This window comes from Clytia hemisphaerica, unplaced genomic scaffold (genome assembly GCF_902728285.1).
Source record: "Clytia hemisphaerica strain Z4C2 unplaced genomic scaffold, Clytia hemisphaerica genome assembly, whole genome shotgun sequence".
Taxonomy (NCBI): domain Eukaryota; kingdom Metazoa; phylum Cnidaria; class Hydrozoa; order Leptothecata; family Clytiidae; genus Clytia; species Clytia hemisphaerica.
The window spans coordinates 182,563-198,740 of NW_027104475.1; the positions used below are offsets into that span (position 1 = coordinate 182,563).

The 16,178-nt window shown below is 33.2% G+C and overlaps 1 protein-coding gene across 1 annotated transcript; it reads right to left on the reverse strand.

The window, feature by feature from the left end:
* Window positions 1–1,183: 1,183 nt before the first annotated feature.
* LOC136821398 (uncharacterized) lies at window positions 1,184–15,866 on the reverse strand. Its single transcript, XM_067077635.1, has 9 exons — window positions 15,806–15,866; window positions 15,188–15,481; window positions 14,467–14,558; window positions 7,826–8,015; window positions 7,185–7,343; window positions 4,940–5,173; window positions 4,433–4,631; window positions 3,393–3,669; window positions 1,184–3,060 (listed from the first exon to the last, which is right to left on the reverse strand). Exons 1-8 carry the CDS (start codon window positions 15,843–15,845, stop codon window positions 3,660–3,662), a joined length of 1,218 nt encoding a protein of 405 aa, XP_066933736.1. The 5' UTR covers window positions 15,846–15,866; the 3' UTR covers window positions 1,184–3,060; window positions 3,393–3,659.
* Window positions 15,867–16,178: the final 312 nt, after the last annotated feature.

The following is a 16,178-nucleotide window of genomic DNA, read 5'->3' on the forward strand; positions in this document are numbered from 1 at the left end:
AAGACTAGAACCCCCAATACGAGACTTGCATGACCGACAAAAAATCATCATCATCAAAACTTGTTAATTATCAGAATCATTTACTCACTGGAAATACGCAAACTTTCTGAAGTTTTTTTTTTTTTCGGTTGTGCTTCTTTTAAAATAACGAAGATGAAAAGTTACCTCAATCCCGCGAGTAAAAAAACTTATTCCGACTAGTACGAAAGTGCGCTCGCGCGGCGAATAGAATATCTCGCAAATTAATATATCCAAAAACTGAGGAAATCCTTTTTTTTATCTTAGGTGACGTCACCATCGATCCTGATTGACAATGGAGACCAAATTTGGCAATGCATAATTATTACGAGCGGCCGCGAAAGTTGTGTGATGCAAATTGCGCGAGAAACCAAGGACATGATAGGTAGCTGGACTGAGTCAACGGCTATTTCTCTTCTCTTTTAACACGGCGCGTAGCGAATCCGCGAACCCCGTCAGCGGTTGAGAATTTTTTTCAATAATTAATAATTAGTTGTGCAAAGTTTTAGTTCTAAGGACTTTTTTTGCCAAGATTATATTTGACTTTATCTGATAAAGATTTTTAAAATAAATTTGATTTATCAAAAACCTTGAAAAAACCGGAAAAAAGTAAATTGAATACGTAAGTTATTTCAAGTTTTTTTCAAATATTTTAAACAACTCTTAGAGGTTGAAGTTGAAACTGAGAAGAAAAATTGAGTAAAAAATAGCCTAAACTCCCTAAACTTTCACCAAAGTTTCCAATCTTAATGGCTTATCAAGATGTCGAACAGGGAAGCTACGCATATACAGCTGAAAAGCCAAAATCTAACATCATTCACGAAAAAAATTTGTTAATGATTGATGTTAAGGGTAATAAAACTCATTGAGTAATTGTTCGATTTTGTTTTTTATTATTGCTATCATGTCAAAGGATTTCATAAAATATCTTTAGCAACAAACTTTCCGTGCAAATTCCATCTGTCTGACGATGGTTTTTCATTGTTAAGTACTTTTATTAAAAAGTATTTCTGATTGGTTGAAAAAACATGAGGAACGACCTCTTATTGGTCAAAGAAAGACAATATCTATTATTACGACGACACACATGGTTCAAAGAAAATAAATTTGTGCTCAGTCCAGCTACGCTATACAAGTGTCCTTGNCAAATTAACATAATAAACTAAATTATTAAGTTGAAGATGACTTTTCTGCCATCATAGTCCATATAAAAAACGAAGCTTATTGTTTTAACTTTTTGTTAGCTCTTGGGATTGGTTTAAGATTTAATCACATGATCAAAAAGCGCGCAAAACAAATAATTTCTCAAACACAAGTTCAAGTAAGAAACAATGGAAAGAAACAACTTCCAGACCGAGGTTTATTATATGGACCATGCTGCCATCAACAGCAATAGTATTTTTGAAAAATATGTTTGCTAGCATTGCAAAACTTCATCTAGCCTGGGAATCCAAGCGTTAAACTTTCTTCACAGTCTAGTTTATGATATTTTTGCTGCTGGTTTAACGCTTGGTGCAGGTAACTCGCCTGCAGGGAGATTTTTCCCTGCAATGCAGGTTCGGCCTGATTGGCCAGCTTTCGGCGTATTACTTAGCAGTACTTTCGCGCGCATTTTGATAATTTAGATGCGCGCGCATAATTTATGGAAAAAGCTGACTTTGCAGAAAAAAGGAAAACAAATGAAAATGAAAACATAGATTCATTTAGAAACAAAATGGCTGTTGACTGGAAGTCTAAATACATGTGGCTGATGTTTTGATGTGGTTTTTAGTAGTTTTGAAAGTCTTTAGAGCTTGTGAAAGAGTTTTTATGGTAAGTTGATTATGTGTGTTTGCCTGGGTTTCCAAAGTTCAGAAAGTCTGTCAACAAGGGTTCACACACAGACTGTTTATAACATTCTGTGCCAGACTAATCTACCTGCACCAAGCTCTATAATTTTAGAACTTTGTGAGGTGAGGTATTTTTTGTTTTTTCTAAAATTATGAGCTTGGATTCCCAGGCTAAACTTCATCTTCATCAACTTAAGTGTTTTTGCTTGTGCCCATCTAGCTTTAACACGCTTGATTCTATTTTGTTCTGACGAAAAACCCACTTTTTCTTCTTTATCAGTAGATGGCTTATGATAATGCAAAAGCTCTTTTATTTTCTATGACAATTAAGCTAAAAACTATAAATAACAATGCTCAAAATTATATTACAAAGATTACAAGGATTACAAATTATTTATCTTCGAGTTCTTTTTTTTCTTATTTCAAGAATATAGGTATGTATATATGTTACATTCTTGACATTGAAAATGTTGAAAGCTAAACACTGTCTCATGTTATTTTTGTATTACACACATTGAGTTTAAAGCCCGAAGGGCTAGAGTAGAATCTCTTTTCAGGCAAGAAAAAGAGAAGCCTTAAAAAATGCGCCGTATTTTTGACGTCAAAAAGACTTGAATCTAGCAATTCCTTTGTTTACGATTGATATTATTTTCGAAATTTAGCGGTAAATTTTAGTTTCAATCTTTCATTTGTGTAAAAACCAGGCGAGCCGCTCAAGGCCGTGCAGCTTTGGTAGGATTTGTTGGCTTTTTCCAACCAAAGAGATTGACTTCTAGCATTCGGCTTCTACTTCATTGATTATTGAGAATATTTTCTTTTGATCGCTGAAATTCAAAGTCTGAATCATTCAGTTTCTAAAGTTGGGCTTTCTATAAGATCTCTAGTCTGGGCACCGCAACAATACCTAAAGATCAGTCCAGTAGATGAAATGCTTCTTAATTAATAATGGGACTATTTTCGATGAGACATAAATTCGAGGGCAAATTCTAAACCGTTATTCGTAGTCTAATCCTCATCTATTCTTTATATATTCCTTTTTCAACATTTCCTTCAACTTGCAAAGTTTTCTTCATCAATTGTGAGGAGGTAGCAACCATCTTTTTCTTCAAAATGAAAGCACTCAGGGCGAGAATGATTACTCCTAAAACAGCAATCACTGAAATTCCTTCTGGTCTTGCGAAAAACCCTTCATCCTTTTGTGCTGATGAGTGTCCTACAATATGAAAAGTTTAAAGTTTCATCCCGCTTTATGCCACTAAGAGGAGGAGCTAGCAAATATCAGACAATCATAAAATTCGTGTACGATTTGCGAAAATCTACATTCTTCATATTTACTTATCAAGGGCTCATCAATCGTACGCCATCACACATGAAAAAGCCCCAAATCACACCATTACGGGAAGCAACTGGAGTAGATTCTGTTGCCTAGTTGACAATCGCTCAAAGACAGTTCTTTTGCTAGATAGCTCCAAAGGTTTGACTCCAAATTGGGAGACATATCATAATCAATTTAGTAAGACAAGGACCTAAACCTAAAATTCTAACCTTGGTTGTCTGGAGGGTTGATTATGAAAATAGGTTGACTAGAGATTGTTGTTTTCTCAAGAACCAATGAATCACTGACAGCTCTTCTTTTTCTGTTTGTCTGACCACATCTTTTGCATTCTTCGCTCAAATCAGCAAAATCTTCATTTTTACAAATCAAAACTTCACATACGATGATGACTGCATTAGAGTTTCCAAAATACCTGAAAGCTAGCATTTCCCATGAGAACTGATGGATTGCACTTTTTGAGGATGTAATAGCTGTTGTCACGTCATTCTGAAATAAAAAGATATTTTTCATGTTGAATGTAAAGTCTATCTGACTTCCCAGAGCTGATTAGGGGGAGGGGTACTAGCTCGGTCCTCTGAGAACCGGCCTTAGCCCTTTCCGTACCCATGTCCAGTATATTTGACATTGCGGAAATTTTTGAGCAGCTAATGGCAAGTATATTTGTCATTGTGAAAACTTTTTGAGCAGCCGATGGCATATATTTGGCATTGCGGAAATTTTTCGATATGCCTATGTCAATTAAATTTGACATTATGGACCTTGTGGCTAACAAGTGGATGACAAATATACATGCCATCGGCTGCTCAAAATATTGTAGTTATTTTCACCCGCCGATAACAACTGCATCGCCTCGAAAGTTTTTGTCAATTCTTGTGTTATTTTTTCCCCATGGGCACGGAAAGGGTTAGGGAGACCAGATGATTCTTAGGAAGAAAGTGGAAATACTATGTTTTCAAGAGAGATTTTTTTTATTCTTTGGTGAGGGATTTGTGAAATACACAGGGCACATCATTGGAAAACTTTACTCTCTCGAGATTTCTGAATCAATCAAAACATGAAAATCTGTGTGTATTTTTGTTCTAGTGATCAAAACATTTTACTTAATTCATGAAAAATCTAACTTATAAGGTTAAGGATTTAAGGTTTAAACTGCTTTGTTGCCTTAAGCGATAAGACATTATATACTATCAGTATTTTGGAATAATTCCGGACGATTGCTCATTTGAAATACCCTTTTAAAATGTCTAACCTGTCTTTAATCAAATCATATCTTCCAGAACCATCAGTTCTGGTTGCATAACAATCTTGTGGAGAAGTTTTAACAGCATTTGGAGCATCTACAATATCTAATTGGAATTCCAATTGTTCATTAATTGTCACCATTTGTATTTCTTTGCCATCGCCTGGCTTTGTCACTTTCATTTTTAATGAAAATTCAGATGTACCGTCTAAATTGAACATACAAAGCGCATTAGATACTCTTCGAACGATAGAAGCTCAAAAATTGGAACGCAAAGTTGTTTTCCCTTGGTTAATTATTCAAAATGCAAACTAGCTTTACCAATCTATTTGAGAAGATTTGTTTTTAATAATTTTCAGGGATATTTACACCATGGTGAAACTTTTAGGCGTTTGCTCCTGAAATTCTGACTTGAATATGTTAATAAGATAAAACTTCACAAATGTTTTTTTAATATCACCATGTCCGAACCAAGTTTCGAAAATCGGCTCTTAGAGAGTCTGATTTTTTACATACTTAAGAAAGGATTCGCTGAAGCCCGATCTATGACATCAATATTCAGTTCTTCGGTAAGTCGTCTGTCAAGGAAACATTGAACAGTGAAGTTATCATTAGAATGGCGATAAATCAAATCTGAATCATCTTTTGGTCCATATGAAATAATGATTTGCTTCTCAAAGACAATCTGATCACCCGAATGATAAGCCTCGACGCCACAGTCCGTATAGTTTGACGCCATCCAAAGACGGCCTGTAAAAAAAGGTTTTATTTTTACAAAAGTGTTCCCGTTTCATATCAGACACATATTTCATATCAGTACAGTGTCTACCTTTTGTTATATCATGCTTATATAAGCAAAAAAATGTTTTTCTGTGCCTCTTTCAGACGGAAAAACATGAAGAATGTGATTTACACCCAGAGGTAGCAAAGGTGATTCTGAGCCATTTTTTGTGAGAAAGAAGTCATCAAGAATCAGACGGTGGAAAACAAGTTTAACTTGAATCAAATGACAAATGATATGCCCGAAAAAATATTTACAGGTAGGTTTATAACACAAGGTGTCTTGAAAAAAAAGGCTCTGAATATTCCGCTTTTCGGATTTATTGTGCTTTGTATTATCGACAAAAACAAACTGATAATTGTTAAAACTTCTTTTTTCGGACATTCTGTACAAAGGAAGATCCTCGTAGTTTCTCAATTTTCACATAAAATACGATTTAAATTCTCTTTTTATTCGATACTGTCAGAAACATTTGCGCCTGAAAATTTCAAAAAATTAAGAATAGCCCAGTCTGAGCCAAAAATTGCAAGTTCTTATAGAAAAACGTGTATTGTAGGTAGAAATACACCTATTTCCTATTATCAGATTCATGAAAAAACGTCGAGTAAAGCTCTGACCACATCTATTGCCTTTAATCGAAACTAACCTGTCACTATACTACTACCGCAAGAGGTTTATCAATCGAAACCAATCAATCAGCAGTAATATGTTTTCTAAATAAGGTTTAAAGTTCAACCAAATATATAATTTGTAAAGGCCAATTAGATCAATATTCAAAAACTGTTACTATAAATAGATATCAATTGCACTTCGAGTCTCGAATTGTTCTTATCCTGTTCTTATTTATAAGGTGTAATTAACCCTATTCGTACTAGGGGGGGGGGCTCTTTCTGTTCGGAAGTCAAACTATTGGTAATAGCTCCTGAAATAATAGAGCTTTTGCCGTGAAATTTTCTGTAAATTCCTAACTTTTATTTTGCTTCAAAATAAAAAAAAATTTGACACCTAAATATTTTCACACCTTGAGCATGATGACATTTCTGACAGTAAGGTGTCACAAAAATTGACACTTTTCCAATACAAATTTATTTTTAATGTCAAATATATCGTTTAAACCGTAATTTATTGAATATTTAGGATAAAATAAGCATTTTAAACTCTGGCAACTTTTTTCTAAAGCCTTTGTTAGAATACAATAGCTATTTATAAGAACAATGGAAAATTTCGGTTTTTGCTCACTTTGGGCATGATGAGTGACGTCATCAAAAAAAAAAATTTGTCAAAAGTTACCTTATGTGACAAGGATCTTGTGTGCCAAATATCATCCAAAAAGACCCACTAGATCAAAAGTTAAGGGGTGGTACAGGAAAAGCCCCCCCCCTAGTTCTGAACCGCCCCTAAAAGCCTAGTATGAATAGGGTTAAGGTATATTAGGCGTCATACCACTTTTTTACTACTTTGATCTCTAAATTGTTGATATGGTATGATAAATCTCAGGCTCAGCATTTGTTCTTTAATTGTTCTAATTCTTTTGACGATTTTGAGCCTCATTGTTCTTATAAAAAAGTGTAATAAGACTGGTGACAAACCCCTTATTTTTCATGGATGTCTCTGTATAAAAGATAACGTTACGAAAGACTAAAAAAAGTTAGGCGTTTTTAATGCAAAATTAGAATAATTTATTTACTCTCAGTAAGACTTCTGATAGTTTCCTTGACCAAAAGAAGTCCCTATTTAATTAATGGTACTCAATGGTTTAGGAACAATGACCAAATGGTCTAAAGCGTCATTGCCTAGAGCTAAGGGTTCCTGGTTTGAATCCCCACCGTTTCCAATGTCCCGTTCATCCACAAATAGCCGAACTGGCTATACCTGTGGACCCCGTGAAAACAAATGGAAGACTGTCTAAAAATTTTACATTGTTGAGTTATCCACACAGAATATCGACGCAATTTATTAATGACAACGAGAAATAAATACCTTTAGAGATCGTGTCAGTGGAGTTCGCATTAAATATTCCGCAATCTTTATTACCAGCAAATTGAATGGAATATGGTGCAGGCTTTTTGCTCAAACCCTTCATACTTAAACCAGCGGCAAAACCATATGGTTGACACGTTAGATCCATGAATTTTTCATCTGTAAATTGTAAACAAATTTTATTTTCGTGTTTCTCAAGGGGCAGTAAAGAAACGTCAGGCAATCCATAGAGACGCCTCCATAACTCGAAAAAGCACGTGGAACTTACATTATTTGATTTATAGATTAATTCCTAGTGTCAGTTATGAGTTATGGTGATTTACATTTTTAAGCCCGTGATATTGAAAATATACAATAAGGTTTGAGTTAACTCCAGTTTAGACAGCCGACTTTGATCACTGTTATTCTATTTGTTGGAGTAGGTGAAAAGTGGGCAGAAAGTTGGTAGTCAAATCATTGCTTAAAAGATATCATTGTATTGAATAACTCTCTATCAGAATACTGTATCTATCAGAACTCATTTATTGATGTCAAAAAAGGACAATGCATTGGCTTTAGACAACTTACTTTCTACCCACATTAATTCACAAATAGGCAGGGCAAAAAGTGGACCGTCTTAACCAGAGCATATACATGCTTACCTGTACAATTCGTTGGCAAAATAGCTTCATAAATTTCATTTTGAAGAAAGCTCAATTCATCTGGATGATCGCAATGAAAGACCCTGGTGCTGTCACCAGAAATCAAATCTAACTCCCTACTATTATATTGCGATCCTATACCGATTGATATAACTTTAACTCCTTCACCATGGATCTTTTGTACAGCTTCCTGTAAAATAGTGTATCCCTTACGGAACTTCCACGCGTTTTAAATGCATCGAATTTTTCATTGAAATTTGAGTTTAATTGCAATTTAAATGTAGTGAAACCTGGACCTGGACAAAAATGTTAAACGAATTTAAATCGCATTGCTAGAGTAAAAACTTTGTAAATAAAATGCATCATGGAATAGCATACAGTATGCACTTTAATTGCATTGAAATAACATTTGAAAAAATAGGATATATAATTCATTAGGATTTCATTTCAAATGCATTGACTTTTTTGAAAAATTTTATAATTTGTTGATACTTCACAATTACAAATACATTTTTAACATGAAAAAGAGAATTGTGGAAAATTATAAATACATTTTTAATGAACGGCGTCAAAATTAAAATCCACTTTAAATAGCGGACAAAATTTCAAATGAATTGAAAATCAAAATTTAAAATGCCTTTTCAATATCCGAAATATTTCTTATAGGAAAGATTTTTCATAAGAATTGAGAATTTGTAATGCATTATTTTTCTTTTCTTTGTAAGAATACCACTACCAGTATTCGGGTCCTTATAGGGATTTTATCAGGGCATTTTCTGATTATTTTCCAAGGTTTATCGATGCTTGTAAGGGGTATACATTGTTGAGCTGTATTCGATGGGTTATTGGCTAATATTCACTCAGATTAACTGCGTTTTGAGATACAGGATACAAGTCTAATCGTTTGTATTACAAATGGAATTTTTTATTTAGTAGAGTAAACAGAAGTTAAAGTTAAAATTTACAACGAAAATTATAATAAAAGATTAAAAATTAAAAAATTGAAAAATAAGATGGCGTCTTCGTCTTTTGTTTGGTATATCGTGATTTTAATCATCCTTCAATTGTGTGTCAGTAGTCCGTCGGTATATTATGGTTTTACCTGAAAGTTAGAAAGAAAATAAATATTAATAGATAAATTTTGGAAATAACATTGGAGTTGTTAAATGTAAGCCAAGAAGAGACTCTTCCTAACATAGCTCATGGCCTGACGGACATTTGACTGACACAACTGACAACTTGGCTTGCTAAAATAAAACTTTTAAACATCAATTTTCTCAAATCTTTTGTGTTCTAATTGCTCGTAATTCAATCAAACTAAACCGCCAATACACAAAACAATTTAGCTAACTAATTTGCTACAATTATCAATGGAGCAGAGCAATTTACCCAAATTATTCGAAAAAAATAAATGTATTATAAACGTATCTAAGAATTTTGAACGTAAAAAAATTGTCACAAATTTTTACAATTTTGGTTAAGTTTCTTCTGCATTGAAGAATAAATCAAACATCAAGAACGATATTTTCTTTGTGATAAAAACAAGATTTCTGTCCTTATTATTGTGAACTAACTCAACTTACAAATCCATGGAAATACTGTGCTAGTCTCGTTTTTACAAGTAAGACAGAAAATTAGACCCTAGATTTTCATTTTTTTTGTCAGACAAAAAAGTTTTGATTAGAATCAGAAAAAAAGTTGCGCCATTATTGTGAAATACTATATGATATGTGATAATAATAACATCAAAAACTTTTGTTCATAATTTGCGGAAAAATTCATCCTACTTCAGGATCATGCGCTACTTGCAACTAAAAGCTAGCATAATTCTGTTATCTTGCGCGTAGAGCTTCTAAAATGGCTGCTACGCGCTCGCTTTTCCAAGTTTTTCGAATATTTAAAGTATTTGTTGTTAGACAAATATTCACTTTTTGTCCGATAAAAAAATTATCGAAAATTTATCTGGTTCAGAGAAAAAAAGTTTCGTTATTAATCGTGAGGGCGGCTGGGTCACTAAAATTTCAAAATTTTAAATGATTTCCTGACCCGCCCTGCATTGTGCACAAAAAGCTTTATTTGATTTTTTTAAAACTCGTGCACCGGTCGTGCTCTCAAAAAGACAGAACTCCTGAAAGTACTTATCTATTTTCTGACATCATTTAATTTTGAAACCTACCACAATGAACTGTAATTTTTAACTCATGAAAAATAGCATATTCAATGACATTATATATTATTTTCAGATCCATTTTCTGACACCCCTGTCTCAGTGCCCCTGTTAAAGTTATTTAGCCAGTGAAGATAAAATGAGCTATGCCAATGGGAGCTTGTTTTTAAATGAGCTGGGATTTCAAATTCTAATGTTTACAGCTCAAAAATCCAGTGAGGATGGCCTCAGTGTCTCAACGTTTTTTCCCAGCGGCATAATAGAGCTCTTGTAGCTTTTCAATGGGGATGGAAAATTTCAGGGTATTTTTATCACCGGGACCATTTTTTGGCGGTTTTTTCCAGTGAGGAGGGGTCCCATGGAGTCTGTTTCTAGGGGCTGTTTCCTCTAGCTTGTGAACAGCTGCGAGAGAGTTGATCAAGGAGAAGATTTAAAAAAAACATGATAAACATGGATCAAAGATTTAAAATTAATGGCGAAATACTGTACTGTCATCGCAGCGTGCCTTATTTTTGACGATTACGATCTTCATTGTAAGGGTGCGATTTCGCGATAGCCGCATTCTTTTGTGGTAAATACGGTTTTAAAATTACAAAAACGCTGGGTCTTTTACTTCACCACGGAAAAGGTTAGCTTGAAATAGAATGTTACACTGAAAGAAAAAACATGGGATTTCAATTAAGTTTCAAGAATTTTGGTAACATTTTATTTGAAAGCTTGCGAAAAATCTCCATTCTGCAATGAATTCAAATAGGTGAAAATGGAAATTTTTGGTAATCCCTGTACCATTAATCATTCTATCTCTTTTCTGAATATCGAATAGACTGGCTATAGTTTTACTTAAAATATATTAGGTTGCATTTAGTCTTGTGACTATTTACTCTGGTATTAATCTTTACTAATTTAAACTAATCTAAGCTAATGGTTTTAAAAATTTAGAAAAAAAATGAATCTCAGCAAAAAAAATTAAAACAGCATGGAATGGAAAGTGCATTTTATTTGTAAAACTATTTGAACTGCATTTTATTTCATCAAATTCGTGACCATATCGAAAAATTTAGTTTCAATACGTTTAAATATCGAATGGAAAGTGCATTTTATTTGTAAAACTATTTGAACTGCATTTTACTTTATCGAATTCATGACCATATCGAAAAATTTAGTTTCAATGCGTTTAAAAAATCGAATGCAAAGTGCATTTTATTTGTTAAAATATTTGAACTGCATTTTTTTTGTCAATTCATCAGCATATCGACAAATTTAGTTTAAATGCGTTTAAAAAATGGAATAAAAAATGCATTTTACTTGTGAGAGCATCTGAATTGCATTTTATTTTAGTGAATCCGTGGTTCACATTAAAAATATAATATTACTACATTTAAAAAAGTTAATGGAAAATGAATTTAATTGAAACAACATTTGAATTGTATTTTTTTTGCTCAAGTTCAACGTAATCTTTTATTATACATTTATATGTAATTTAAAGTCTAGAATTTAAATACATTTTGATAACCAATGAATTAGAAATTCATCAAAGTTTTGAACCTAGAATTTTATTCTATTTTAATGCATTCTATATTCGTTTTCAATGGAATACGAGCATTTAGTTTCCGTAAGGGATTGACTTGTATACGGTGCTATCCAGTTATACATAAACATCACCACAACCTATAATTTTAAAAATGTTAATTTCATAAATTGACATGTTAAAATTGCTACAATGAAGTTTTACCAGAGTCTACATTGAATCAGTGTTAAATTATTGAGTTTTCATTCTTAAGTTTGCGAACCTTAAATCTTGTATATAAATAAGCAACCAAAGAAAGGGATTTTCGTAAATAATTTTTGAAAAAAAAAGAAGAAAGAAGTTATAGGCATGCTATAAATGATTTTTTTTCGGACTCATAAGAAATGTTTTATTAAGGATTGAATCTGAAGCTTTCCTAGGCCTTAAAGTACCAATATGGCTCATTAAAGCAAAACCTCCGTTTTAGGGGCCTCCGTTTTGGAGAACCATATACTTTAAGTAATTTTGAGCTTTTGTTTCGTTTATGTTCTGAATTGCTATTGATAAAGGGACTTTTAATCGATTCTTTCCTACGGATGTAAACCCACCCAAAGATCTGGTCTATTATTTCGATTCCTTTGAAGTAACATTACCGTAATTAATTTAGTAATTATTGTTATACATTTTGGAATCAAGTAGAAGAAATTCATTTTAATTACACTTGGAGATTTCTTGGAAGTTTGTCAATGCAGTCTGCTAGACATTAATATGGTAATATTAATATTTTATTTTTTCTAAATACAGTGATTACATTGACACACGCGCGATAAAGATTATACACTTGGTCGTCAGAGGTTGATATGTTCTTTGAAAACTCGACCTCAGATACTCAGGGTACCAGGATCTTAAATGTAGCCGCACAAATTCATCAAAAATATTTCTTTTGTTCGCTTTTTTATGATTTCAGTACCATTTTCAAATCTATTTTGGTCAATAATTTTCCAATATCATTTCTATATATGTTACACACTTTGGAAATTAGAGCATAGTCGTTATAAAAACTCTGGTCTGGAAGGATTTTGTTTTTCTTATTGTCAAAAGATGGAGCTTACGTACCAAAATCTATTTATTTGCAAACTTTTTGATCATGTGATTGGAAAATAGACCAATCCCAAGAGGAGCTTTTAGTAATGTGATCAAAAAGTATGCAAATCGCAACTTACTTTTTGTTTGTAACAAAAGAAAATTGAACAAAAAGCTAAAACAATACATTGCCAGACCGGGTTTTTTTTGTCACCGGAGGAAGCCTAAAGCTTCTGAGGATGGCACTCATAGCTTCACGCATAAGGAAGTTGGGCAAACATCTCATAGTTTTGCGCGCGTTTTTCAGTATTCTAGTTCCGCTTAACGGTAGCATTCTTATCTTAAGGTCTCTCTATCGTTTTATCATCATCAAAAAGACTTTTCCAGAGTTATTTTGATCTGATTACTCATTTTGAAATGTCAGTTTGTCTTTTTCTTATCCCTGGAGAGTTAAATGAATCTAAGGAAATTCCCTTTTCCTACCACAAGTAGTTATTAAGCGCTATTCATAGGTTAAAAATATTACTCGACTTAAAGTATTCGAACAGTTATGTTGCTAAACGTGTACATTAGTAAAATAACATATGAAGAGCAGTATCTTCAGATATATACGCTTTTTATAGGAAGAACCAGTACGTCATATGATTCTGGCTGGGCTGTCTTAAATTTATATGAGTTTTTCAGCCTTAAATGTCAATATTAATTAAAATGGGAACATGTACTTCTCAGTAATTTCTGAAATCTGAGATTTAGATTCTTCTTAATTTGTTTTTAGGTTTTGGCCCAATTTCAGCCTCGTATTCTTACGAAATTGTTCTTATAAAAAACGTGTAAGACAAGGCACGGATGTCACTCTAAGTAGACTGTAAATCACTCCCTTGACACATTTGTTAGCATTTGAAAGAATTTTTTCTCGGGATGAGAGGTCACTCTTAACAAAAATTACTGTAGGGCTAAGAACGCAAATTCAACTCTATGTGTTCGTTTTGCTGCGGTGGCACCTTAATGAAAGTTATGGCTAGTTTAATGACTATGAGGGGGGGCCACACTGGAAAATTAAAGCATGCTTTTTTTCGTTGTCATAGAAACAAGTGATTAAAGCAGTAAATTTATATGTGACGACCGTTTCATGCTTTGTTTATTTCTATCTTTAATTTTTCAGTGTGACCCCCCCCCTATGATTAGGAAAGTTATTTCACTGATGTTTATGAATGTCCAGAAGAGTTTTGAATGACAAGAAAATTGAGAAAATTGAGAATTGAAGAACCTTCTTAAGCTCAACGCCATTTACGATTCTTTGGATATTAATGTGATTGAGATAAGGGCTCTGACCATAGTAAATTTTAATATTTGTCACGTATTTGTTGCGATGCAACATATTATTAACGTCTTTTTAAAGTTCACGGCAACGTCATTTTTACAATTAATTTCTTAATTAAATATTTCCTGTTTTCCAAAAGGGAAATATTTGTTAAAACGGGCCTTCTTCTCCGTTTTCAGATGTAAAAAGTTGAAACCAAGTTTTCTTCCTCCAACTTAAATTTCATCGATAAAACGAATTTAAAATCTACACATGCGTAATTTTGCTTACTTAGGGACATTTCGATAGGAACCTCTGTGGGGCATTCTTAGCGACAGCTACTTGCTATGTCAGTATTGACCTTCATTTTTATGGAAATATTTAGTCGCAATTTTGCGATTCTTGTTACTTTTAAGGGATTTGAGTAAAAAGCAATTTGTGAAGGCAATTCTTTGTTAAAAGTGTAAAGGAACCTGAAACATAACTTTTATGCCAAATACCAAAATAGATTTTTTGACTATGGTCAGAGGTCAAAGCCCTTATAAAAGTTAGAATAACAAATTTTCTTGAAAGGTTTCTCTTACATTTTGGTAGTCAGGTCTATCACCATTGTATTGTTTGAATATAATTTCCCGTGCGTAATCTAATGCTTGGTTTCCAGGGGAAGTACTTCCAGCTAATATTTTGAAATAAAAAAAATATATACAGTATATATTAACAGTTGACTAAGTTATTATTTCATACTTCAAAGTATGACTCTAGCCCTCCCCCGGGTGTCTCATCTCTTAACCATATTTGAATTGTTTAGGCAAATTTGGGTACGGGGACGTGCCACTGGTAAGGGTATCTTTTTTAGGCTGTGAAGATATCTGAAAGGGTCTTAAATTTACTGATTTTCAAGATTTTTATCTGATGGGGTCGACTTTTGGTAATTTTTGACAATTTTTAGGGTGGAAAATTATCAAGTTTTTCAATTGTCCGTCTACTTTTAGTCATTTTGGCCACTTTCAGGTTGAAAATCTGAATTTTTTTTTTCTGACAGGGTCCAAAATTTACCAGATACCAGATATAATTGACACGTCCCCGTTGGCCGTCAAGATCAGTGCATTATTAAATGTAGATGGACCTTAAATTTCAAAACAAAGGCTGAATAAAGTCTAAACCAGGCTCTATCCGATCTATCAATCAAAACAAACTTATCGAGAATAAAACATTACTTGTTAAAACGAAAGTGACACACAAAAAACAAACAAATAAACAGACATACAGACTACGGCTATTAATATATAGATGAAGTTTACTTACTTCGGACAACCATATAATTGTCTATAAAATCTTTAAAAATGTCAAGATTTGTCGATGGAGGGTCTCCTAAGTAGAATTGAATAATCGTCTCTCCTGAATATAATACCAATGCCACTCTTGTTTGATTGACACCCATTGTGAAGTTATTACCCGCAATACTTTCCATAAAATCATAGACCAACTTCAATTTATCTACGCCAAATGCAGACAAGTTATTATCGACAATAAATGTGAGATCGACATTACAAGCAGATAAGTCTTCTACTTTTTGAGTAAAGACATATGGTGCGGTAACTATGGTGAAAAAGAAAGAAAATTACTGGAATTATATATGCGAAGAACAAGTGTAAAAATATATTGGCGAAAACAAAATATATAATGGCCATTATGTCAACAAAGTATATCAAAAGGCTAGAGTTTAATTTTCAATCTTTTCATGCTAGAGAAAGAGTTGCGTTATTAGATTTGTTGTATGTTACAGAGGACAGGTTGAATCTAGTGTTTTGTTTGTGACTCCAGCTGGGACACAACGTTGTTTCAACTTTCATAAAATGTGAGATGAACGTTGAAACAACGTTGTGTGCTAGCTGGGACGGATCAAAAAATAAAAAAACTTACCAATTGCAATGCATAGAAATATCATCGAAACTGCTCCCATTATGTTTAAAGTAGATATTTCCTAATAAAAAAAGTAGAATAGTCTAGTGGTCACCAGCCGAGCCTAGAGTAAGGCAGTTTGTCCCATTTTCGCTGGGCCTGTGAGATCGAATGTTAATGAAGGGGTATCAAATATACTTTCTATACACTCAACTTTACTCCAAGCTACTAACTGATTTGATCAGATTACTTTATCTAAGGGGCCCCCAACGATTTGCATAAATGCGTGAATGGGCCTTTTCACTTGCGTGAATGCATGAAAATTAAAAAGAAAGCGTGGATGCGTGAATTGGAAAGCTTTGCGTGAACAAAATTTGCAAAGAAATATTGTATG